The 24,101-nt window shown below is 56.0% G+C and overlaps 1 protein-coding gene across 4 annotated transcripts in view; it reads left to right on the top strand.

Annotated features, from left to right (window-relative positions):
- TUB (TUB bipartite transcription factor) overlaps positions 1 to 24,101 on the top strand; it is an 87,789-nt gene that overhangs the window by 57,697 nt on the left and 5,991 nt on the right. Inside the window, exons 1-10 of one of the 4 annotated variants that reach the window (XM_059408857.1) lie at positions 6,014 to 6,345; positions 14,916 to 14,967; positions 15,441 to 15,603; positions 17,446 to 17,589; positions 18,777 to 18,944; positions 19,928 to 20,049; positions 20,515 to 20,712; positions 21,021 to 21,133; positions 21,977 to 22,094; positions 23,680 to 23,778. In XM_059408857.1, the coding sequence (XP_059264840.1) occupies positions 6,308 to 6,345; positions 14,916 to 14,967; positions 15,441 to 15,603; positions 17,446 to 17,589; positions 18,777 to 18,944; positions 19,928 to 20,049; positions 20,515 to 20,712; positions 21,021 to 21,133; positions 21,977 to 22,094; positions 23,680 to 23,778 (1,215 nt within the window). In that variant the 5' untranslated portion in view covers positions 6,014 to 6,307. Of the gene's footprint in view, positions 1 to 6,013; positions 6,346 to 14,915; positions 14,968 to 15,440; positions 15,604 to 17,445; positions 17,590 to 18,776; positions 18,945 to 19,927; positions 20,050 to 20,514; positions 20,713 to 21,020; positions 21,134 to 21,976; positions 22,095 to 23,679; positions 23,779 to 24,101 lie in introns of those variants that run through there. The other 3 variants (XM_059408850.1, XM_059408877.1, XM_059408866.1) reach the window with 3 other exon arrangements.

The following is a 24,101-nucleotide window of genomic DNA, read 5'->3' as shown; positions in this document are numbered from 1 at the left end:
AGAAAAAAAGGGGTGCTGACGATCTCTGTTGGTAAACTTTGGACTCCGCTGCAGGTCTCCCTCGGTCAGGCTTCTAGAATGGGAATGGATGATTCAAAAGCCTAAGGCTCTCCTCATCTGGTTTTCTCTCGAGGACTGAGGATTGTGGTTAAGCCTGTGGCTCTAGAACTCTCTGGTGCCTGAATTTGAATGTGAACTCTCCCACTTATGATCTGTGCGACTTCGAGCGGGTTATGTAACCTCCCATTTGTTCACCTGTAAAATGGGGATAATAATAGTACTTACCCCATAGTGGTGTTGTGAGGATTCAGTGAACTGAGCCATGTGTATTGGTTAGGTTGAATAGGCATGACTCATGAGATGTTATCATAAAGCAAACTTTATTTTTGTCTCCCGTGGTCTCTTTAATTTTATTCTCTGCGGTTGCTACCCAGTCCCCCCAAAACTAGATGAAATTAAGGCTAAGTCCCATGACTTCTCTGGTCATTTCCAGGTAACTGAAGTTTGTCCTGTCAGTAATTAATATGTCCTGTCTATTGTAATAAAAAAAATCTTTCAATTTCAGATTTACACCAGCTCTTCTTGTCTGTGACATTGTGCTGTGAGCCAGCTGCCTGTGGGAGGGGGTCTAGCTTGCCGTTCTGACCCTTTTCAGGGTCCAGCATGATGGGAGGGAGGGAAGAAGAGAGGCGAGGAGCAGGAAAATTCTCCCCCAACCCCAATCTGGGTGCTTTGGACACCACTCCATCACTTGGGTGTCTCCATAAGCTCAGCTCCCTTGATGGAGGTGACCCTCACTTCCCATAGATCCACAGGACACTATGGTTCCTTTCTCAGGCTCTGGGAAGCCTGGACTCATCCCCTCTCCCCACTGTCACCTCCTTCCACAACAGGGCCCTCTCAGCTAAGATCTAAGATAATTGCATCTGACTCTCGTATTGGGACCCACACTGGTGCACAGGAAAAAGCTCACATTTCTTGAGCCCACAGACCTGACCTTGAAGCAGCAGCATCCGCTCAGCCCTCAGGCAGCCACCCACCGCCTGCTCTTCGAGTTTACAGCCTGCACCCACTGCCTGTGCCCCAGGACCTCAGGACCATCCTGGGGGGTCTCCTTCAAGCCCCCCTCTCTGGATTTGAGGCAAAGGCCATGGAGCCTTCCCTGCTTCCACGGAAGGTCCATTGGACCTGGAGACTCTCTCTAAAACTCTCCCTCAGCCTCTAACAATTTAGAGGTAGACGTTGGCTAATGGTACAGACCCAGGTTTCCACCATCTGGCTTCCAAGTCGTGTTTGGTCAGGGCTGTCCTATCGCACTTGACAATGCATTATCTCTTCACTCTGCACCTCGACCGGAGAATTGCATTTTGTTATCCTCTTGCTCATATTTGCTTCCTGTGAAACCCGGGGAGGGGGGCCTGGCCCAGAGCGTGCACTCAACCAGTGATGGTCGTGTGTGATCCCACTCACAGGCCCCCCACTTATACTCACTCCGTCATGCTTACATTTGGCTCTATCCCAGTGTTACGTTTTCTTCCGGTTCTGCTTGTGGTGGTGATGATGGTGGTGGAGTTGGAGGTTTGAATTTACTATTATCTCCTGCAGTTATTTGGAAAATAGGCCTATTGCTTTTAGTTCTGCGAGTGCTTACCTGACATCCTCTCAAATACATCAGTAAGCCTGTTCATCTCCCCTGAGCCAGGCAGAAATGGGGCAGTGGGAAATGGGGCTTCGTATAGTCCACAGTTATTTAAATGAGGATTTTGGAGGGCACTATCAGGCGTCCACACTTGGGCTGACATTTGCCATCATGTCAGCTCAACAGCTTTGAAAAGGCACAGAGCTCTGGTTTCAGGCCTGTTCATCTCTGTCCTAGACTTTCCCATTACCCAGCTCGTCGTTGTCAATATGTCTGGCCTTGTCCCCCTCTGTCCTCCGTTTGCTCCCGATGAGATCTTGCTGAAAGTACATCTGGGCAGGTCATTCTTGGCTTAAAACCCTTTAGTGGTTTCCTGTTGGCTGTAGGATAAAGTTCAAACTCTTCAACCTGGCGTTCGGGGTTCAGGGTGTCGTGTGATCTGGCCCTGCCTTAACTTTCTAGGCCCTTCTCTGGCCACATGGAACCACTCAGTTCTGTGCTACCCTGTGGTTTTGCATTTCGGTTATCAGCTGCTCTGGTCACATGTTCTCATATCCTCGTAGCTTTGGTCATGTCATCTTCTATGTCGAGAACGCCCTTTGGTAAAAGAACCCAGCTTGGTGCTAGGCCATTTGTAGATTCTCAGTAACTGGTAAGCATCCCCTTTCCTTTCTTATCAGTCTATCAAAATCCTACTCATCCTTCAAGGACCAATTCAGATGTCATCTTTTTCCCTCTCAGGACAGATTTGTCCTACCCTGACTCCCTCCCCTTGCTACCACTGGCCGCCCCTCCTCTGTGCCCCCAGCATCTTGTACACATGTGTTGTAACCCTAGCACCTGGGGGCTTGGTGTCTCTCCTGTCATACTGAAAGCTCACTGAGAGCAGAACCGGGACTGACGCCAGCCAGAGCCCTGCATGGACCTGCGAGCCCGGGCTTGTCAAGCCCATCACCTTCCTCAGCCCGCAAGGATGCAACACAGAGCTCCAAGCTCCGAGGTGGGGCACCCTGGGACTGGCTGCCCCATCAGGATAGATACTCACTTATTGTTCATATCCTGTTGCATCCAAAATTGATTAGAGGTGGGCCACACTCAATACAACTGTTAAATTAGAAACAGAAAATTTAAACCTGCACATGGAAGTGGCAAGGTGCCGAAAGAAGGTGTGAACCTTCTTTGTTAGGTGAACTCATCTTGCCTGGAGGTGCTTGCATTGGGGTCTTCCAGCTGGGACAGCAGGTAGGAGCATCTCCTTTGGCTTAAACTCTTGCACTCCCCTCACAAACTGTGGTCCTCTTTGAAAATGTCTGAAAGGTGGGACGCCTGGGTAGCTCAGTCAGTTAAGCATCTGCCCTCGGCTCAGGTCATGATCCTAGGATCCTGGAATCGAGTCCCTCCATCAGGCTTCTTGCTTGGCTGGAAGCCTGCTTCTCTCTGTGCACTTGCTGTCTCTCTCTGACAAGTAAGCTTAAAAAAAATTTTTTTTTAAATTTTTTTATTTGACAGACACAGCAAGAAAGGAAACACAAGCAGGGGGAGTGGGAGAGGGAAAAGCAGGCTTCCTGCTGAGCAGGGAGCCGGATGCAGGACTAGATCCCAGGAACCCAGGATCATGATCTGAGCTGAAGGCAGACACTTAATGACTGAGCCACCCAGGTGCCCCTAAGATCTTAAAAAAGAAGGAAAAAAAAAAAAAAAGGAAGAAAGAAAAAGAAAATACCTAAAAGGCAACAAAGAGAATTTCAGTCCACCCTTGCAGAGTTTGGGCAGGTGGTGAGGCAGGCGTTGGGTTTGCTATGTGGTGGGATTTTGGTGGAGATCACTTGGTTCCGCAGGCTAAATTTAAAAAGCTTAGGCCGTTTCTCAAGGTCACCCTATAGCACAGTTGTAGTCTAACCATGGGCCAGTGCAATCTACCTCATGTGGCTTTCTGATGGAAGCCAAGGGCATACCCTTAAAATGTCAACCAGGGAAGCTCTTTGAGCAGGAAAACCCATTGCCAGGTCTGAGTTGAGTGTGAAGACTTACACACCCTTTAGAACTCACAGAGGCACATACTGAGATCCTCCCCATGCCCATACCCACCAGCATGCCATCCAACAAATGTTCTTTGCAGACCCAGTCTGCAGCAGGCACACCACACACACATACACACACTCATGCACACTCATGGGTACATGGCACACAGTCCCACTGGCTCCCACACATCCCATTGGCACGTGCACAGCCTCTACAGGAAGAGACATGGGGAGCTGTCTAATTTCTGCACCTCACTCTGCCTCCAGATTTTGCTCTCTTAGGACAGAACCTGAAGTATCTATTTAATAGATTAAATTACTTTAGGCTCCTGAGACCTTCCAACTTGATTCTGATTGCTTTAAGGTGTCAGATGATTTGGGAATAAATGGGGAAAGCATTCACATTCTTGAAGGGGAAGTCTTCTAGGCTCTAGTCCTCACTGAAGTGGTAGCTGTAGACTGTAGTTTGTGGAAATGTGGTCTGGAGGATGGGACCAGCCTCATGTTGCTAGGCAAGGTTCTGTCCTCCGGTCCTAAAGGACAGAGGCCCTCAGGGTAGTGCTTTGACCTCCAAAGCAGGGGCCAGTCCCTTTCTGCTAACCTTCCTGGGAACCCTTGGTGGAACCGAGGCCCATGCCAAGTGTCCCAGCAGGCAAGGAAACAGCCCTGCTTTCGTCCCCTGCACCCCACTCAGGGGTGATTCCTTTTGTCTACTCTCTGTCCACTGGGACAGTGATAGCTCTTGGAGGTTGGTAAATAACCAAAGGTCATGGCCTTCAGAGAGTATCGATGCTGTGCCAGACAGAGATGGAGCTGTTCTGTCCTGTACTCCAGAAGCCTGAAGAAAAGAGACCCAGTGTGTGGCATGTGCACGGCATGAATCGAGCTAGGCAGGAAGAGGCTAACGGCAAAGGTTATGGGCCCAGTCTGCTTTGTGCGAATCTTAGCTTCACCACTGAACGTCTCCGACTTCAGGCAAGATCTTCACCTTTTCTGTGTCCCAGTTTTTTTCTGCTGTGAAATGGGTATGATGAGAGCCTTCACCTGCTAGGGTAGTTGTGAGGATGAAAGGAGTTGCAGTGTAGAGAGCACCTGGAGCCCAGCAAACGCTCTGGACATTCTGGTTATTGTTTTCGTAGTTAATGGGGAAGGCCAAGCCAGACAGAAAGGCTGGGACAGTCCTGGGGTGGGGAGTCCTGGCTGTGTGGACCTAGGGCAGCAGGATGGGGTCCTCTCTCAGCCCAGCTGGTTCTTTTCACACTCTTTCCCACCCAGTCATGCTGTCCTGATGGCCTGTTTCACACCAGAGGATCCCTACATGGACCTGCATGGTTGCAGGCTCTCTATGCTGCTGACTCCAGGGTGCTGGTGAGGATACCCACCAGGAGTGTGGAGCCTGAGCCCCTCAGCAGACCCCCGCCCCATCACCAGTTCCCTCCTCCCCTGCTGGGGATTCACTGTCCACCTCATCTTGCATGGCTTGCTTTAGAGTTGGTGTGAATCACAGCCAAGACCTCCTCGGCACTCAGAGACTTTAAGATGACCTTTTTTTTGGAAAATTTCTGCCTCCTTTTAAGTGTGGCCCCTAGAAGAGCTTTGGAGGACTCAGGCCCTGGTTCCATTTCAGCTCCGTCGCTTTGTAGCTTAGTACCCTTGGCCATCTTAGCATTACGGATGCTTTATTCTCTGGAAATAGGAATAAAATACTTGCCTCTCAAGGCTGTTGTGGAGCTTAAATAATATAAATCTATACGGGCTGGGAATGCAATAGCATACGTTGTTCTTCTCTTGACTGCTACAGCTTAGAGCAGAAAGACCAAGGGCTTTGAGAAAGCAGCTCCCTTGCTAAAAAAAAACAAAGGTTCCCCTGGGGCCTGTGAGGATGGGGGTGGGGGACTGGAAGGGGCAGAGAAAGTAAGGCCAGCCTCCAGGCATGGGACCTGCAGGTTCCCCGAGACCTCTTTTCTGCCCTCAGCCCCTTCCCGCGCCCCAAGGATCCCCTCCTCACCCACTGCTCCTCCCCTCTTCCCCCCATCTAAGCGGTGGTTCCCATCTCTTAGTGGAGATAGGTAAGACAGGCAGGCAGGTAGGAGTTAGTAATATCCCCGCTTCACAGAAGAAGAAACTGAGGCTTAGGGGTCTGGGGATCCGCCCCGCCGCAGCGGCCTTAGTCCGGGGTGGGCGCGGGCGCGGTCACGTGTGCCGCGCGGGAGCCCCCGGGGCTTCGGGGAAGGAGCGGAGGCGGGGGCGTTCGGAACGCCGGCGCCGGCCGGGGGTGGGGTCTCTGCCAGGGGCGGGGCGAGGGGGCGGGGGCGGGCCGCTGCCACGCAGCGCTCGGGCCCCTCCGCGCGGGACCGAGCCCCTCCAGTGGCGCCCGGCGGTGCGGCCGGCCTCTCCTGCTTCCACGCGCGCGCACGCCCGCCGCGGCCCCGCGCACTCCGCCAATTCGCCCATCGCGCCGCGCACACAGCCGCTCGCTAAGCCCGCGGCCGGGGCCCTGGCGTGCGGCGCGGGCCTCGGCGGGGCCCAGCGCCCCGGCCCGGGAGGATGCGGCCCGGGGCGGCCCGGGAGCTGAGCAGGGCCCCCGCGCCGTCCCTCGCGGGCCCGGGCTTCCAGAGCCGCAGCCGCCGCCGCGCCCCCGGGAGACATGACTTCCAAGCCGCATTCCGACTGGATTCCCTACAGGTACGCGGACGCCCGTCCACCTCCCCTTCAGCTCGGGGGCGTGGGCCGACCCGGAGCGCTCGGGACGAGCGGCGCCCCCCACCCCGACCCGGAGCGCAGGGCCCCTGTACTCATCCCATCCCACACTGCGGGCGCGGGCTGGAGGCGCAGGGCCTTTCTACCCCAACTTTGGGCCCCGGGCGGACTGAGCCGGCCTGCCCTGCCCCATCACTCCTCCGCAGGGGTTGCTGGAAGAGACCAGTTCTCTGGGCCTGTGTGGGCCGTGTTGGGTCCGGCAGCGCCATGTGGTCGCGCGGGTAGGGAGCGCACTGCTCTGAGCCCCCTCCTAGGCCCCGCACACCGGGTCACACGCCGGTATAGCTGTAGACAGACACTCGTGCAGCTGCAGGCACGCACCCCCCGTGGGTGCATCGGGCCAGAGAGGCTCCTGCCGGTCTGTTCACACACGCAGAGCATGAATTCCTGGAGGCAGTTATTCTGAACCAAGAGCATAGGCCGCTCATAGACACATGCACCCCGTACGTCTCCACACACGCTGATTCTTGGTCTCACGCAGGTGTACTCCTACTCCCTGCGCCCATACACATCCTGTATTTGGACAATACTTGACACCCGCAACCCCCTCACAGGTACGACTCCTATCTATCAGGTACTCAGAAATCCACTTGGAACAGCTCTATACCTGGACACACACCAACTCACAATACATACACTGCCTTTACATGCGTAAGAGCACTCAGAACAGCAGGGTTGCCTACCCTGTGTTCCCAGAGTCTGTGGTCTGTCCCAAGGATGGATGGGCTTTGCCAGTTGAGTGGTGGTCGGGGTGGGGGAGGGGCGTTGGGGGTTCTCTCCCAGGTGCAGGCCTTTCCCCCATCCACTCTTCATTCTCTCCATTACCCCTGGAATAGAGCTCATTGTCATGGCAGCACCAGATCCTTGGCCACCTATTGGCTCCTGGTTGCCATGGGCTACGGGGCTGTCTCTGGGCCTCCCTGAGAGGCATGTGTGTAAGATGGGTGCTGGACTGCCGGGGCCACTATGTTATTGCCTGCCTAGGTGCCCATGCCTGCGGGCTGAAGGAGCAGACCCTCAGGACCTGCCTTGTAACACAGCCAGCTCTGGGGAAGGGACCTGATTCCAGTCACCCATAGAAAATATTTCTGACAGATCTCTTCTAGGAGTCTGTCCAGACAGCATCCAAAATGGAAACCAGCTGAAACCGCCTGAGGCTTGTTAAAAGCAGATCCTTCTGCAAGCAAGCACCTGTCACTGACCTGGAGAATCCAGCCTTTTTCTTTGAGAGCTGTTGTCTCTAAGCTCCTTTGGGGGAGAATTCTCAAGTGAGAATTTGTGGGTGCCCCTCCCACCAGCATACACACGTGCACACACACACGAGTCACCCATAGGGTTTCCTGCAGGCATAATGCAGTCGCTTCTCAGAGTCTGCCATGGATCAGGGAGATAACCCCCATCGGGAGACTGGGGCTTTGCTGACTCAAGAGCTGTTACCCTCCACTGGTGTCCAGGCTGGGGGCACAGGTAGTTTCTGGGATACCGTGACTTGACATGTCTGTGCCAAGGACCTTCTAGAAGACTGTGCAGCCCCACGGAGTACCATCAACCTTTTCTAGCCATCCAGCAGAGGTGCCTGGGTAGCACCTGCAGGCTGAGGGGTCTCCCCTCTAATGCTGTGGAAGTAAGCTTAGGGGGAGCACTTGGCAGGGTGGTGGCCAGGCTGACTTAGGAGGGCAGGAAGGGACAGCGCTTGTGGCTGTAGATACGATGGGGTGTTTAGGATCTGGCGGACTAGGGGCCAGGCTAGATCATGGTTTAGGGGAGCCTCTCTCAAAAGCCAAAGACCAGAACAGGGTGTAGAGTAAGTGCACAAGTCTCAGAGAAAGCCTGCCTCTAGGAACGGGGTCCCTCGGGAGGTGGGCTTATCTTTGAGAAATGGCTTTGTCCTCCAGTGGTGCTCAGGGCACTGGCGTCCTTCAGGGGGTGATTTGGCACTTGCCCCAGCCCAGGCCCAACCGCCCTATTCCTGCATTCCTTTCTTGGGCCTGCACATGCCACCTGGAGCACAGAATCCTATCCCTGAAGGGCAGCTTGGCACCCTTGTGGCCCTGCCAGCTTGCGGTTGCCCGTCATCCCTGCCTTGCTGTGTGGCAGGGAGGGGGGGTTCTCTAGCTGGGGGCAGGCTATATTCCGAAGTTGCCAGAATCTCTCCTGCCTTGCTGGGGTCTTTCTGAGCGTGCTCTGAGCCTGGGAAAGCACCGGACCTTGGGTGTAGACTTCCAGAATGGGGGAGACCCAGGCGGAGAAGAGGAGATGCAAATTGCTTCTCCCGTTAACTGGGCTGCTGATTGCAGTTAAAGCCCCATGCCTGCGTGATCGCAGAAAACTGGGGCAGAAGACAGGCGAGGCCGCTTCCTTGCAGATGAAGGGGTGGGCATGCGTGCATGTGCCTTGTGCTTTGGTATGCGGTTTCCCCAGTGTCACAGCATGTCAGAACCGGAATGTGTCCTTTGGTTGGGGGGAGAGCAGTCGGTCGGGTCGATTTCTTGTTAGCTCTCCTGGTAGGGGTTTTCCTCCCTCTGTGACGGCTGCACCTGCGTTCCCTAGGCCTGGCTCATTTTCTTTGAAGTAACTGCCGGTTGGCGATAATCGTCTTAAGGGTAATTGTGGCTCAGTTTATAAGGATGGTGGAGTAATCTCACACTCTGACTCAGAAGGGAGTCGTTTAGTTTATGAAGTTGAACAATTGGAATAATGTTTTGTGTTTTGATGTTTGTCTATTCTTACTAGTACTGATAATTCGCACTTCTGCCATTTTCTCTTTTTCTGTTCTTCTTGAGTAGTAAATGCTCCTCCTTCCCAGCTTCACAACCCTTATGAATTGCAGGTGGAGCGTTAAGAGCGAGGGAGGGATGGCAGGCCTTGTCCTTAGTGCTCTCTCTGCACTGCGTCCCCCCAACCCGGCCGCGAACTCCTGGAGAGCAAGGACCCCATTTGGTCCTGGGCTGTGTGCCCGGTGCGGCCCAGCCCAGACAAGATGCACACTACTTTCAGTCAAAGAGGCATCCCCAGGCAGCTGTGTGGACTTTCTGGCTTTCCTGGCTGCACACCAGGCTTCTCAGCACAGGGGACGTAGTAGTCTCCCCTCAGGAAGGGCACTAGTGCTGGAAGAGCGAGGCCCTGGGTCAGAGAATGAGCACCGCTGCCGGAAGGGCCCTCACAGGCTGTCCAGTCCTTTGAGTGCTCCCTTCCCTCACATGGCTGTGAGCGCTAGAAGGCTCTTCTTGGGGTGAGCCTCGGCGTGCCTCTGAGTTTTCCCTCCTCCTGGCTCTTGTGAAGGTCCTCCCACCACTTTCTGGGGAGTGCAAGGACTGCTGCCCAAGCAAGGCTTGGTTCTGTCGGCTCTGCCTGTGTGGGAAGCCTTGGGGTGCTGTGGGGGCTCCGACTGCTGCTTCACCTCCTGCAGCAGGGAGGGGGAGCCCGGCTCATGGGGATGTCTCCCTGCTGCTGCTTCGGGTAGAGACAGCAAGAACATGGGTGGTGGAGAGGACTGCAGGAGCAGGGACCATGTCTCTGCCCCCTCCGGCGCCGGGCCTGGACCTCCTGCAGCTTCCTCTTTTCCCACACCGAGCAGAGGGAGGCGGTTACTTCCTTGCTGGGGGCCCTGCTCCCATTGTTGACCGTGGGTGCTCCCTATAATTGGGGACAGCTTTGGCTCACCAGCTTGTCACCTTGAGGCCTCTGTAAATAGAACCCTGAAGTCTCATCCGGCTGATGTCAAGCCCTGTGTACCCCATTCTGCCTATGTGGGGCAGACCTGGGTTTGGGGACCCACATGTAAAACGTGACCTTCTCCTGTTAGGCATTGGTTAGACTCTGCTAGCTCACCAGTGTCTTCTGAAGTCATACTGTCCCAGTGAACAGTTTAATACCACTTTGGCGTTGTGTCACCTAGAAGTCGGCTGAGAGGCCCGCTTTGTCTTTAGGTCATCAGTAAACACGCTTAGCAAGGGAAGCGGGACGCTGGAAACCTCCTCTGATTATGGCATGTTGCAAAAACCGTTGAGGGTCTGTCTCCTTGGAGCACACGCCACTCACATTGCTTTATTTTGCCCCCAAGTGACTGTCACTGGTCCTCGTGATTCCATGGGGAACCCTGGCTATGCTGCCCTCCTGTTTTCCTGGATAGGTCTGGGGGTATGTGGCCTGACTTGCTTGTGGACTGGGCTGGCGCCTGCTCAGTCACGGGGTCTTCTAGCTCTTGAGCGAATCTGTGATCTGGGGCCGGTGTAAGACTGATGGATGTACAGACTGATTGCTTCCCCCATCCGAACCGAAGTCTGCATTTGCATACTTTCAGCAACTCTCTGATTTCTTTTTTGTTCTTTAGAGATCACCAGCTGTGGCTTCTAGTCCTCATTTGCATTACTGAGCATTACAATCACCTATGTTTCTTGCTTTAAAGGAGAAAATGAGGCGAGGGATTGATTCTGAGGTAACTTCCCCAGCAGTTCTGAATCCCTGAGTCAGGGCCGAGTGCACATAGCAGTTTTAATTATTGGCTGGACTCCTGTGAGCCCTGTGGGCTTCTCCCTTTTGGGGCTGCCCCTGTTCCCACCCATTCTGTGTTTCCCTGGTTTCCAGGCAGCCACTAGGGACAGATCTGGGCATGCTGGGGTGGGGGTGGGGGAGTCTGGCATCCATAGGTACAGGGCTTGCAGCCTGACCCCGTGGGTGGCCTTTCCTCCTCTGACTCCTTGGGTCCAGCGGGGGCAGCTTCCTTTGTGACTGGGTGGAAGGAATGAGGGCACAAAAGCAGATGGTGAATTGGGCGTGGGGTACGAGACTGTCCCTAGGTAGCCTGGCCCCCAGGTCTCTGGTCAGCTCTGGTGGGTTAGCTGAGCATGCACAGTGGAGTCTAGAGAGAGGCAGGGACACGGCTTCCTAAATGTGTTGTCCACGGCTGGCTTTTCCATCCCATGGGAGAAGTGGCCCTGCTCTCCCTTGTTATCAAGCATGGTTTTCTCTCCTGTTATCTGTTGGGCGGCTTGTGAGAAGCAGGAGGATATGGAGGGGCTGTCTCCCTGGGAGGCGAAGGGCCCCCTCGTCGGCCCTGGGCAGAGTTGAGGGATTGATGGACACTGCAGATCGGGTTTCTCTGACCCTCAGGAGCCCGTGGCCAGTGCGTTACTGGATCTCCCTGGTCCAGTCCCCAGCAGGAGGCGACCGAGATGAAGGAGCTGCCGGGGTCAGCTGGAGGACCCATCCATCAGTGCCCTGTCTCCTGTCCGAGTCTCCTGGCGGGGCCGCAGCTGGCAGCCTGGGCTTGGCAGTGATTCCATAATTGGAGCCCGAGTTGTTAAAAAGCCATTACTGTCTCCTCTGTGGTTATCATTTAGTGCTGTTGAGAACAGTGCCCATTGGGTGGAGGCAGGCCAGGTGGTGGTGGTGAGAAGGGAAGGAAGGTGCCATGGTGGGAGCTTGAGGGGCAGGGCCGCCTGCAGGGGTGGGGCCCGGGGCCTTCCTGGGACAGCCACCTTGTCGCTGTGGTTCTCCGCAGCCGCTAGGACTTGTGGGGATTTGTTCTCGGTCAGGGACAGATGTGTGCCTCAGACACAGTGCTGTCAGGCAGTCTGGGCCTGTCCCTGCCGGGGATGGAGGTCGGCCTCCGACCTCTGGGGCTTTCGTAGAAACAGGGCTGCAGCAGGAAGCTGCTTTGTGGACATGCTGTAGCCCACCCTCAGAGCCACCACTCGGAGGTCCGTGGACTGCCGGCCCTCCTGGGGGGTCCTTGGTGGCCAGGCATGTTGTTCCTCCCCGGGGCTTGATGCTTTTCCCAGCACCGCCCCCCCCCCCGCCCCCCACCCCGCTGCGGTATTGTGCCTCTTGGGAGGTGGGGGCTGGCTCCCCAGGCACTTCCAGGCTATCTGAGTTTCTGGAATCTCTTTAGAAACTTATCCCTTGCTCATCCATCTTTCTGTGAGGGCCAGAGGTCAAGTCCATTCCACCTATGATCCTTCCAGGTGAGCAGCATTACTAACAACGCCAGTGGCTCCTGCTCAGGGAATGGAGGTGGGGCTGGCGGCAGAGAAAAGCAGCCTCCTTGCCCGTGCGCGTGACATGTGGAGAGTCCATGGCAGTGGGACAGTAGCCTGGGCTGAATGCAGCCCCCCACTGCCCCTCCACAGATAGGGACACTATGAGATTTGCCTTTGTCCATCGAGCTGTCGCGGTGACCCAGCGGTTCTGGAGGTGGCTTTGCTCATGTCAGCTTAGCTCGCAGGTGGACGTCCCCTTTTCTGAATGAACCGAGATGTTTGCGTCAGCACCACAGCCCACAGAGGGCGTCTTCTCTGCCCTGCTCACCAGGCTCCGTCCCGGGATTACCTGGCTGCCCTCCCTGCCCCTGCCCAAGGAAGACACAGGGGTCGGGCGTCATGCTGGTCACAAAGCTGCCCCTGTCTGCAGGAAGCTGAGCCGGCAGTCTCTCAGAGGCCGCTTGGGCTCCCGTGGCCAGGCTGCTAGCGTGTGACTGTGCTGCCGGCTGCCCAGTGTGGACCCAGGCACAGAGCCGGGCAGGCAGAGCACAGCTGGATTCAGGCCCCGTCGTTGCCATCTGCCAGGGCCACGTGGCGTCCGGAGTGCCGTTTCTGTCCAGATCCTGCGCGTTTTAAAGGAATACACACTGCTTGTGCCACTGACCCTGGGAGATGGTGGTGTTGGTGGCCTGAGCCCTGGAAGTCTGTGGGAGCAGATGCTCGGCCTCGGCTTCGTTCAGTGAGGCCACTGACTTAGGGTGTGCAGACCAGTGGCAGACTCGTAGCTTCTCAGCCCTGGCGGAGCTCCCAGGCATCTTGCCCTCCCTAATGAACTCTTTCTCCTTCAGAACTCTGGCTCCCACCCTCTGGCCTGGGGTGCCTGCTTTCTCTGAGCGGGCACTCCTTGTCCTGGCCAGCTGGAAGTTTTAGGAGCCGGGTCACTGTCGTCTGGTCCTGGCAGCACGCTCATGGAGTCCCCCCTGGACTAAGGCCTTGGCTCAGAAGCACATCTGTTTAGCAGTGTCTTCGCTTGTGTTCTGGCAGCCAAGACTTGGAGAATAAGGTTGCAAACCAACGAGGCTTATGGTTGGGGCTCCTCTGGAGTGAGGACCAGCCCATGGGTGTCAGGCAAGGCCTTCAAGTAAGGAGAACAGTGCCAGTGGTTGAAAACAGGCAGTCGTTGTAGGTTGTGGCCAGGGAGGCCGGCGGGCTGGGGACTCCGTGGACGTCCTGCCGCCCTTGGGTGGCTCCCCAGCACACCGACTCACAGGTCCCCTGGATGAGCTGAGGGGACATTGCAGGTCAATGATTGTTCTGGCTAGAAAGAGCTCCTCCTAGAAAGAGGGGGTGACAGCGGCTGAGCTGTCTTCAGGGTGACTCGTCCTTGTGTGCACTCCTCACATACGTACTCACCCGCACACAAGTTCATCTATATATATACGCAGGTGTGTGCTCACTCACACGTGTAGATGTGCTCATGTTTGGACACCTTCTGGCATGTGCACACGCATGACAAACCTGATGCCCTCAGGCATGCCTGTGCAGGTTCCCGCTCATGGTCTGGTTCAGGGGCAGGCTCTAGCATCACTGGGCCAGGATAGTCTGGGGGTTCCCAGGGCTCAGATCCTCAGGCTCCAGCTCTGCCCCCAACCCTGGCTTTTACAGAATTTGGGGCTACGGCTTATGGGTGTATCTTGCCCTAGAAGGAGTGCTAAGTGGTTGGGGCTCCTTAATTTCACTTGCCTTCCTGGGAGGCATCTATGTGAGATGACACACTGCCTGTTCCAAGACCTTAGAGACTCAAGGATTTGATGCCCCAGTGCCCCTGTTGGCTGGTCACTGGGCTGTGCACGGATGGGCTTTGTCTGCCTACACATATGTCCAGCCAGCCCAGCCCTGCCCTCAGGGACTGGTTGGACTTCTAGTTTCTCTCTCTCAGATGAGAGAACCCTCAGCCTTCTTTAAAGGGGGTGGATAGTGTTGGCATCTCTCATTCTGCCACCTGGAGAGCCAGGAGTTTGACTAGAAGAGGAATGAGTCTGCCTCAAAGGATCCAGCCTCCTCTAGGAAGGACGGGAGGACCGGGGAGGAGCTGGCGAGATCCGAGAGGGACCTGGAGCAGACAGGTGCCTCAGTCTGAAGCCCAGCCTTGGGCCTGGCTTGTACCTGATGCCTCTGGGCAGGTTCCTCTGCATCTTAGGCACGTCTCAGCTCATGGCCCCAAAGAGAGAGTCTCTTCCTGTACTTTTTGGGTCAGGCTGAACTAGGAAGTCCTTCAGTCAGCAGGGACCCCCACAGGAGAAAGCTCCTGCATTGGCAAAAATATGGCTTCCACCTCTCCATCCGGAGCTGGCTTCCAGGTAGTAGCCCCACCCTTCCTGTCTCCTTCTCCTGTGTCCCCAGGAGTCATTATGGGAGGGGTTTAAATGTGCAGGGCGGGGGTGGGCTCTGGGCTCCCTGTTTGTAGCTGGCAGCCACCAGGCAGGCCCTGAATGCCCCTGTCTCCCTCTACAGTGTCTTAGATGATGAGGGCAGCAACCTGAGGCAGCAGAAGCTAGACCGGCAGGTGAGTGCAGCCGGGGCTGGATGGACGGGCAGTTGGCATTTACCATTGGCGGGGGGCTGTGGGGGACATTGTCTTGCTTCCTGGGGTGACCCTGGCTGGCTGGGAGGAGGCCCTCACAGAAGAAAGACAAGCCATGTCTAGACTGCTCAGCATCAGCACAGCCCCAGAGCCCAGGGCTTTTCCGGGTGGGCAGCTGGTGCCTGTAGTCGGAGCACCGGACATCGTGCTGCAGTCCTGCTGGGCCATCTACCTGGGCTGATTTGTGCCTCCTTCTCCTGGACCCTGAGCCTCAAGGTGCCAAGGGCACAGAGCCATGGCCCAAAGTGGGCTGTGGACCCCTTGGTCACCCCAAGAACCGAGCTGAGTGATCCGGGCCATCTCTGGTTCCAGTCGGGAGCCTGCCCTCCGGGTGGGAGGGACGGGCTGTGCTGTCAGGTCCTGCCAACTTGTGTGCCTGTCCGGTGCCTCCACAGCGGGCCCTGCTGGAGCAGAAGCAGAAGAAGAAGCGTCAGGAGCCCCTGATGGTACAGGCCAACGCGGACGGGCGGCCCCGGAGCCGGCGGGCCCGGCAGTCAGAGGAGCAGGCGCCGCTGGTGGAGTCCTACCTCAGCAGCAGTGGCAGCACCAGCTACCAAGGTAGAGCCTGCCTTGGGGTTGGCCTGGGGAGTTCCCTGTGCTGTGACTGCCCCCCCCCCCCACTGCTTCCAGAGTGGGGGGTGCCCACGGGCCTCCATCCAGACGACTCCAGCTCCATCCCAGGCAGAGGGAGTCGGGACCTGCAGCCCAGGGCCCCTGCACATGCTCTGGCATCCCCAGGCTTCGGTGGCCTTGGCGGGTGTTCCTTGAGCAACGACCGCGCCCCAGGCCAGGGGCAGGCCTGTCTGTAGCCCCTTTGGACAGAGTGGGTCCCAGGCCTGTCAGAAGACAGTTTCTGCTCACTTTTGACTCTGGGCAAGTCACATACCCTCTCTGGGCCTATCTTCTCCCCTCCTAACGTTGAGGAACATGTCTGGGGGCTTTGAAAACAGGTGGCGCTGGTGTGTCACATGGTCCCGTCTGCTGAATGCTTCTCCTGCCGAGGCTGCAGACCAGGCTGGGTTCACGCTGCTGCTCTGGGGTGTGGGTGGGGATGGAGGGGCTTCTTTGCCCATCTCAGAGCCCTGAGGAGGATGCTGCTCCAGGGGCTGGCTGACCTGGAATCTGGGGTTCCAGGGGCACCTCCCATACCCCCCTGCCGCTTCAGCTGCCTCCTGCTCTGCCCTCTGCTGGCCCTCGGTGTAAAATACAAGGCCCTCATCTTCAGACGCTGAGAGAGTTTGAGGGCAGTGAGAACTTTCTCCCAGCGAAGTTTTTCACTGACCGTGCTCATTCGTGTTGTATACTCATTTCTTAAATATTTGTTGAGGGCCTACTGTGTGTCAGGCTCTGGATTAGAGGCTGAAGGTCCTGGGGAAGCACAGAAGAGGTGTGCTCTCTCTTTATTCATGGACCTGGAGGTCCAGGAAGGGAGAGTGAGTTCATTGGTGTGCTTGGTGAAGAGAAGCCAGGCTGTATGAGTGAATGGCAGAGAGACTGCTCCCATACGAGGGCCAGGGAAGGCCTCTCCGAGGAGGTGACACCTGAGCTGGAAACTGCAGGTTGAGTGGGAGTTGAGTTGGGGTCAGGGGGCCGACGTCCACAGTGAGGACAGTGCACACAGTGTGACAGTAGCGCCAAGCCCCTCTGGCAAGAGGGAGGATGCTGTGCGCAAGGCCCTGAGAGCGCCTGGAGGGGCTGGGATGTGGGGTGCCTGGGAGATAAGGGGTGTGCCGGGAAGGCCAAGGCCAAATGGAACGGAGCTGGAGGGGAGAATGTTGGTCTTCATCTTATGAGCAATGAGATGTCATTCAAAGACTTTGAGGAGGTTGGGGTTCTGATGTGTGAGACTGTGGAGGCCACCTCTCTGTTGGTTGGCACAGCTCCTTGTAGCCCAGAGTTACTCTCCTGCTCGGGGTACGCTGGCGTGTCAGGCTCCCATGGGCTTGTCCTGGGCAGGCCAGTACAGGCTCCCTGCAGTGCTTCCCCTCTTGAGTTCTGGGCTCTTCTAGGAGATGCAGCCTTTTCTATCTTTGGCACCTAGAGTGACCCACATTCTCCCAGATGCTCCCCTCCCCCTGCCCAGACTCATCACGGTTTGCTGGCCCAGAGCTTTGATTGTGGTGCTTCTTGGTTGGTCATGCTGTGGGCCAGCTTGTTGACTCTATCACACGGGGCTGGGGGCACCATCCCGTTCTAGCTCTGCCTGCCCTAAGCCCCTCTGTCTTATAGGAGAGGCTATGGGTGTCTAGCCAGCATAGGTGGTACAGAGGCCCTGGTAGGGCTGAGTGGTGGTGGGGCCCTGGGAAATGTGCTGAGAAGTGAGTTCCACTTGCAGCTCTGGTCTCATCTAGGGCCCATGTTTCTCTCTCCCTCTCTCTCTCTGGACTCTCTCCTGAGCAGTTCAAGAGGCCGACTCACTCACCAGTGCGCAGCTGGGAGCTGCCCGACCAACAGCACCAGCCTCAGCCAAGAGAACCAAGGCAGCCACTGCAGCGGGGGGCCAGGGCGGGGCCTCTAGGAAGGAAAAGAAGGGGAAGCACAAAGGTTGGCTTTCTTCCACCACGGCCCTCCTCAGGAGGTCTGGCTCCCACTGGAGGGTTGAGGGAGGTTTCTCCTCCAGATTTGGGAGGTAAGGGATAGGGTGGGAGGCCTCCATGAAGGCACAGAAGGATACTCAAGGCTCCGCCCAGCAAGCTCACAGGCTTCCTCTAGCTCATGGGGTTCCTGGGCTGGCTTGTGGGTGTGGGCAGGCTCCCCACACTGCCAGGAAGTGAAATGCACCTCGCCGTGTCCCACCCCCACCTGGTTGGAGCCCCCTCCATTGCTGTCCTGCCCCTGGCAGTCTGCCGCATCCTTGTGCCGTACTCACAGTTGTGTGGGCTTTCTCGACTCTCTGCTATAGTCCTCACTCCAGCGTCTGGGCCCACAGACCATTCTGTTCTTTCCGTTCCTCTCTCTCCAGAAAAGATCCCCAGAGATCAAGGACCATTGTGGTGCCTTCTGCTACGAGTCCTGTCTCTGCTGGCTAGACACCCCCTGTGTGCCCAACCTCTGTGCATGGGCAGTGATTTCCAGGTGTCTGGGATGTGGTTAGACAGTGGCATGTCAGGGTCATAGGCTTCCAGAGCTGACTGCAGAGTTGGGGGGGCTTAGCTCAGCCAGCAAGGCAACTGCTACCTGTGTGGGCCAGGCCTTCTGTTACTCGGGCACCTTGGGCAGGGTGAGGTGGGATGGGTGATCTTCCATTTGGGAAGGGGAGTGTATGCCAACCTCCATCTTTTTCAAGGGGCCCCCTGTGTTTTGAGTGACGTCTGTGAGTTATGAGGTGTGTGTTTGTGTGTGTGAGAGAGAAGATCAGCACTGATAACTGGGTGTTGGCTGTGTCTGTGAACAAGTGGTGGCCTTGGCCATGGTCATCATCAGTCCTTGTTCTCCATCTTGTCTTTTTCACTGTGTAGTTGGTTTTGTAGATGGCTGTCTTCTGCCTAGGGATATGAGGCATTTCAAACCAACCCTCGGCAACTAATTTGGGGGAACAGCAGAAGAAATGAAGCCCTTGTCCCTTTGTAGCTTATTGATCAATAAGAGGCTGGCGGCAGTCATTAGTATTTTCAAAAATCAGTTTTGCAGAGGGTTCCCCCCACTCATCCCTCACCCACTTCAAGGACGTCTGAGAATCCGGGCTCTCTCCCCCACCCCCCATGGGACTCAGGAGTATCCATGGCCTGCAGGCACCAGCGGGCCAGCAGCACTGGCAGAAGACAAGTCTGAGGCCCAAGACCCGGTGCGGATCCTGACTGTGGGCCAGTCAGACCACGCTCAGGACGCGGGGGAGACGGCAGCCGGCGGGGGCGCACAGCCCAGCGGGCAGGACCTCCGTGCCACGATGCAGAGGAAGGGTGAGCCCTGTGGGGGTTCAGTGACACCCCCAAAGCTCAGTTCCAGGTTCTCAGATGCACCCTTGTGGGGAACATGGCCCTGGTAGGGGCACAGTGTGAGACTAATGAGAAACTTGAATGTAGGGAGCCCTGGTAAGGCCAAGTTCAGGGAAGTCAGTGTCAGTTAGGGAAAGCGACCTGTCCACAGCCCATTCCTACGCCCATCTTTTGTCTCTAGGGAGGCCCAGGTTTGGAGACAGATTTCCTTTCCCTTTGGGTCCTTTGAGAAAGGTCCTTTTCAAAGTGTTTCCGCTACATGTCCCGAGCTCAGGGAGCAGGGCCAGAAAGCCAGAAGGGATGGCAGATCCTCCCAGGAAAGCTGCTGCCCAGAGAGTCTCTCTACCAGGAGCTCCACCCCAGGGAGTCCCTGGCACTGGGTGGCAGAGGGAAGCCCAGTAGGGACACATGTTCTAAGAAATGAGATCAGGACAGGCTTCCTGGAGAAGGGGCTGTCGAGGCAGCAGGAGGCTAGGGATAGCATTCCAGGTGGGGAGAAATGTGTAGACAGAAGGCCATGGGCAGGCTGTGGGAGGAGGCATGTGCATCTGGCTGGGGGAGGAGGGAGCTGGGCCTCTCCTAAACAGACTCTATGGCCTGTGACGGCTGAGACCTCCGGTAGACACGAAGGCTCCCAGCACAGGGTCAGCTCCACTCAGGCCTTGCCACCCAGGAGACAGGCACTGACTGCTGGGGGTGGGTGGTCTCATGGGGGGACTGAGCTGAAAGCTGGGGAGGGGGGTTTACACCCTGAGGATGGTGACCCGCCCCAGCTCATGCGTGCATTGGAGAGTGTGTGTCCTTGTGTGTATTTGGACGTGTGTGTGTGTGTGTATGCATGTGTGTACATATGGCTCTTTGCATGTACGGGTGACTGTGCTTCGGAGCAGGTGTCCGGGTGTGTGTATGTGACCACTCGTCCCGTCCCGTTCCTCTGCCCCGCCCAGGGGTCTCCAGCAGCATGAGCTTTGAAGAGGAAGAGGAGGATGAGGATGAAAATAGCTCCAGCTCCTCCCAGCTAAACAGCAACACCCGGCCCAGCTCCGCTACCAGCCGGAAGTCTGTCAGGGTGAGGTGCTTTGCTGCCCCAAGGGAGGGTAGACAGCCATCAGAGGTCTGAGCGTCCAGGTTGGAGGGGGAACAGGTGTGAAGGAGTGGAGAGTTGGCTTTCTTGGGAAAGAAATTGACTCTTTCTGGGCCTTGAAAACAAAAGCTTTTCTGGCTGGGGCTTTTGTATCCCTCCTCTCCTGCCTCCTCTTCAGCCAGGCCAGAAGTAGGGGGCTCGAGTTGGACAGGATGGCCCCGAGTACCTGCCCACATCTCCACCTCCGCCCCCCAGGGACAGCGGAGGTGGGAAAGGGGCTGAGGAGCCAGCTGCTGACCCCAGGGCCAAGCTTATCCCAAGGACCCTGTCCCAGCTCCCATCACCACCACCACCACCACCACCACACCAGGGGGTAGCTTTGGGTCCCAGACCACCAGCTGTAGCTGCTCAGGGTCTCTGGGGCTTGGGCTTCTACTCTCTCCCGTGTAGGAGGCAGCCTCAGCCCCCAGCCCGACAGCCCCAGAACCCTCGGCGGATGTTGAGGTCCAGGATCTTGAGGAGTTTGCACTGAGGCCGGCCCCCCAGGGTATCACCATCAAGTGCCGCATCACGCGGGACAAGAAGGGGATGGACCGGGGCATGTACCCCACCTACTTTTTGCACCTGGACCGTGAGGATGGGAAGAAGGTGAGGTTGGCCTGAACCTGCAGTTTTACTGACGCAGGCTTGAGGTGGGCTGGAATGTAATTGGAAGCCTGGGGTCCAACACTGACCTTTCAGTTCCCCAAAGGGACAGAAGCCTCTGTGCCTGGTCAGTGCATACCTTTTTGTTTGCTGATATCTCTGTGTGTGTGTGTGTGTGTGTGTGTGTCTGTGCGTGCACACATACTTATGTTCAGGAGTCGAAGCCAGAGAGCGTCGTGTGTGTGTGGCACCCCTGGGTGTGTGTGACCAGAGGCTGGGCCTGGAATGTGACCTTGTTCCATTTCCCCAAGGTATTCCTCTTGGCGGGAAGGAAGAGAAAGAAGAGTAAAACTTCCAATTACCTCATCTCTGTGGACCCAACAGACTTGTCTCGAGGAGGGGACAGCTACATCGGGAAACTGCGGTACTAGCACTCCCCTAAGGAAGCAGGTTGGGGGGTGGGGCAAGGCTCTGGAGAGGGCAGGTCTTGTCCCTGAGGGAGATCGAGATCAGGGGTCAGATCCTCTCAGAATCCTTTTTGTCTCTCAGCTCTGACCGCAGGCCTGTAGGCCCGGGTCTGTGTCAGCCTAGAGCCAGACTCAAACATGGAGCTCATATACCCTACCCTAAGCCGCTCCTGGATAGGGGGCCATAGGCCAACCAGGAGGGACAGATCAAACCTCAGGAAGTCACTGAAGACATAGGCCACTGTGGAAGAACTGCCTTGGCTCCATAGTCAGTGCCAGAGAGCGGGGAGTGAGTCCTTGAGGGTAGAAAGCACAGTCTGGGGATGGGGGAAGGCTTTGAGCTAGGCCTCGGGGAGTGTATGCCATATTTGGGGAGCATGAGTCAAGCTTAGGGGTAAGGAGCTAACGCTGGGGCTAGACTAACAGAGAGGAGGTTGTCTCATCCACTCTCCATGAGATGCTGAGCGCCTTTTGCCATCTTGCCAGATGCCCTCTGCCATCTGCTTGCTCCCCTCTCATGAGGGGAGCAGTCCTGTTCCTCCAGGGAAGCATGTGGAACCCGGACTTAACTCCTAGAATTTCCCTCACTGAATAAGATGCCCTTTGATTCTGTTCAGAGCAAGTGCAAGCCTTCTGCCCCATGAAGGACCTTCAGAGATGGGGATTCGGTGTGCAGTGTGCTCCTGGGTTGCTTCCGGCCCAACCCAGAGTGCCCTGCAGGCTCATTGAACAGCTCATTGAGCTGTTCCCTGCCCTAAGGCGGAGAGTGCATGATCCTTTATTGATTGCCGGCCCTTCAGGTCCAACCTCATGGGCACGAAGTTCACCGTTTATGACAATGGAGTCAACCCTCAGAAGGCATCATCCTCTACTTTGGAAAGTGGAGCCTTGCGTCAGGAGTTGGCAGCGGTGTGCTATGTGAGTCGTGCGTTCCTGGGTCTCTGGTCTCCAGGTTAGACAGGACACTGAGGACTTGCTGCCCAGTCTGTGGGCTGTCCCATCTTTCTTGTGAGTAGACAAGATTGTACACAGTTGGACTGCCCTCTGTTGGAGTGGCCCCTGTCTGTCCTCAGAGCTCGGACCACAGGTAGCCATCTGCCTGGGGAGATCTGGGAACCGGGCTGAGCTCTATGCTGCCCAGCCTGGGAATCTCCCTGAAAGGAGGCGTGTGGAAGCCTGAGTTCTTGTCGGTGCATCGCTCTACCTCTCCCTCCAGTACCTGGGCCCTGCACAGACTATAAGTCCCTTTGCATAGTCATCTCACGGAATGCATTACCTAAGAGCTCAGTCCTGTTTCCTTTACTGTATAGATGAGGAAACTGAAGCTCAGAGGCTGTCACTTGCCAATGCCCTACAGCGCGTAAGTGACCAAACTGGAATGTAAATACAGGGAATTTCTCTACCTTATTTTAAAATGAGGGATTGATACCCCCATTAATCTGGGCCTGGGTACTTGGAGGCCAGTTGGGAAAGCCATAGGTGTTCTGTATGAGCTTATGGTGCCACCTGCTGGCCACCTTTGGGAAGGCAGCCCAGATCTCTTCAAAAGCTTTTTAAGCCACAGCCAATACTGGTTGAGGCACTGAGAATACGGTAGTGAACAAGAGACATAAATTTATACCCTTATGGGACTTAAACCCCTAGTGGGGAGACAAGCTATAAAACAGATTTATAAGCAAAATAAATAAATAGGAAGAGGAACAATAAAGCAGGGAAATGAAATGTTCAGGTGTGTATAAGCCTTTAGTAACGATGGCAGGGAGGGCCTCCCTGAGGTAGCACTTGAGTAAAGCCTGGGACGAAGGGAGAGCCAGCCGCGTGGGTGTAGTGGAACACACAGCCAATGCTAATGTCCTGCATGACTGGCATGTGTGGGGAGTAGCAAGGGGGGTGGGCAGAGCCAGTGCAGAGGTGAGTAGGTGGGCAGGAGAGGAACATAGTGGGGCCATACCATTTGGGGCCATACCATGTGAGTCCTCAAAGTCAAGGTAAGACCTTCGGCTTTAATTTGCATGAACAATGGAGGCAAAGGATATGACTTAACAGGATGACTGCTGCTGTGTGAACAGACCAGGGGGACAGGGCAAGGTCAGAAACCAGGAATCCCAATAAAGGCTAGTACTATGACCTCGGGGAGAGATGGTGCTGGTAAAATGGTTGAGTTCCGGATGGAATTAGAAGGTAGAGGTGACATCATCTGCTCATGGATTAGAAGTGGGTTGTGAGCGAAAGGAGTCAAGAATGACTCAAAGTAGGTTGCCTGCGCAAATAGAAGAACGGAGTTGTTAACTGAAGTGAGGACGATAGGGAGGAGGTGGTTTGGGCAGAGTGGAGATTCAGGAGCTCAGTTCTAGATGGGTTCAGTGTAGAGATGCCTATTAGACATTCAGGTGGAGACGGTGAAAACTAGCTCGTCAGCTTTATTCCCTTCCTCCCAGTCTCTCTGTTAGGTAAGTAGAGTCCTCAGATGGCCCGTATTGAGTCCTCCTTCTCTCTTTCCCAGGAGACAAATGTCTTAGGTTTCAAGGGGCCTCGAAAGATGAGTGTGATTGTCCCAGGCATGAACATGGTTCACGAGAGAGTCTCCATCCGGCCGCGAAACGTGAGTCACTCGCCACCCTGTCACCCCAGTGTACGCGTGCCCTTCTGGGAGCAGAACTGCAGCTGTGGGGTGGTGGTGGTGGTGGTGGTGGTGTGTGTGTGTGTGTGTGTGTGTGTGTCTGTCCTCGAAAGATGTTCACTCGCCACCCTGTCACCCCAGTGTACGCATGCCCTTCTGGGAGCAGAACTGCAGCGGCGGGTGTGTGTGTGTGTGTGTGTGTGTGTCTATGTCTGTGTCTGTGGGTCTGTGTGTGTGTGTGTAGGAAGCATGGTGTAAGCAGCCCCAAGGCTCTAGGTGGAGGTCTAGGGAGATCTAAGGACTCC

The sequence above is a fragment of the Mustela nigripes genome, chromosome 1 (genome assembly GCF_022355385.1).
Source record: "Mustela nigripes isolate SB6536 chromosome 1, MUSNIG.SB6536, whole genome shotgun sequence".
In the NCBI taxonomy this organism is placed as follows: domain Eukaryota; kingdom Metazoa; phylum Chordata; class Mammalia; order Carnivora; family Mustelidae; genus Mustela; species Mustela nigripes.
Note: the sequence above shows the minus strand (reverse complement) of the source record. Positions and strands in the feature narration are given on the sequence as shown.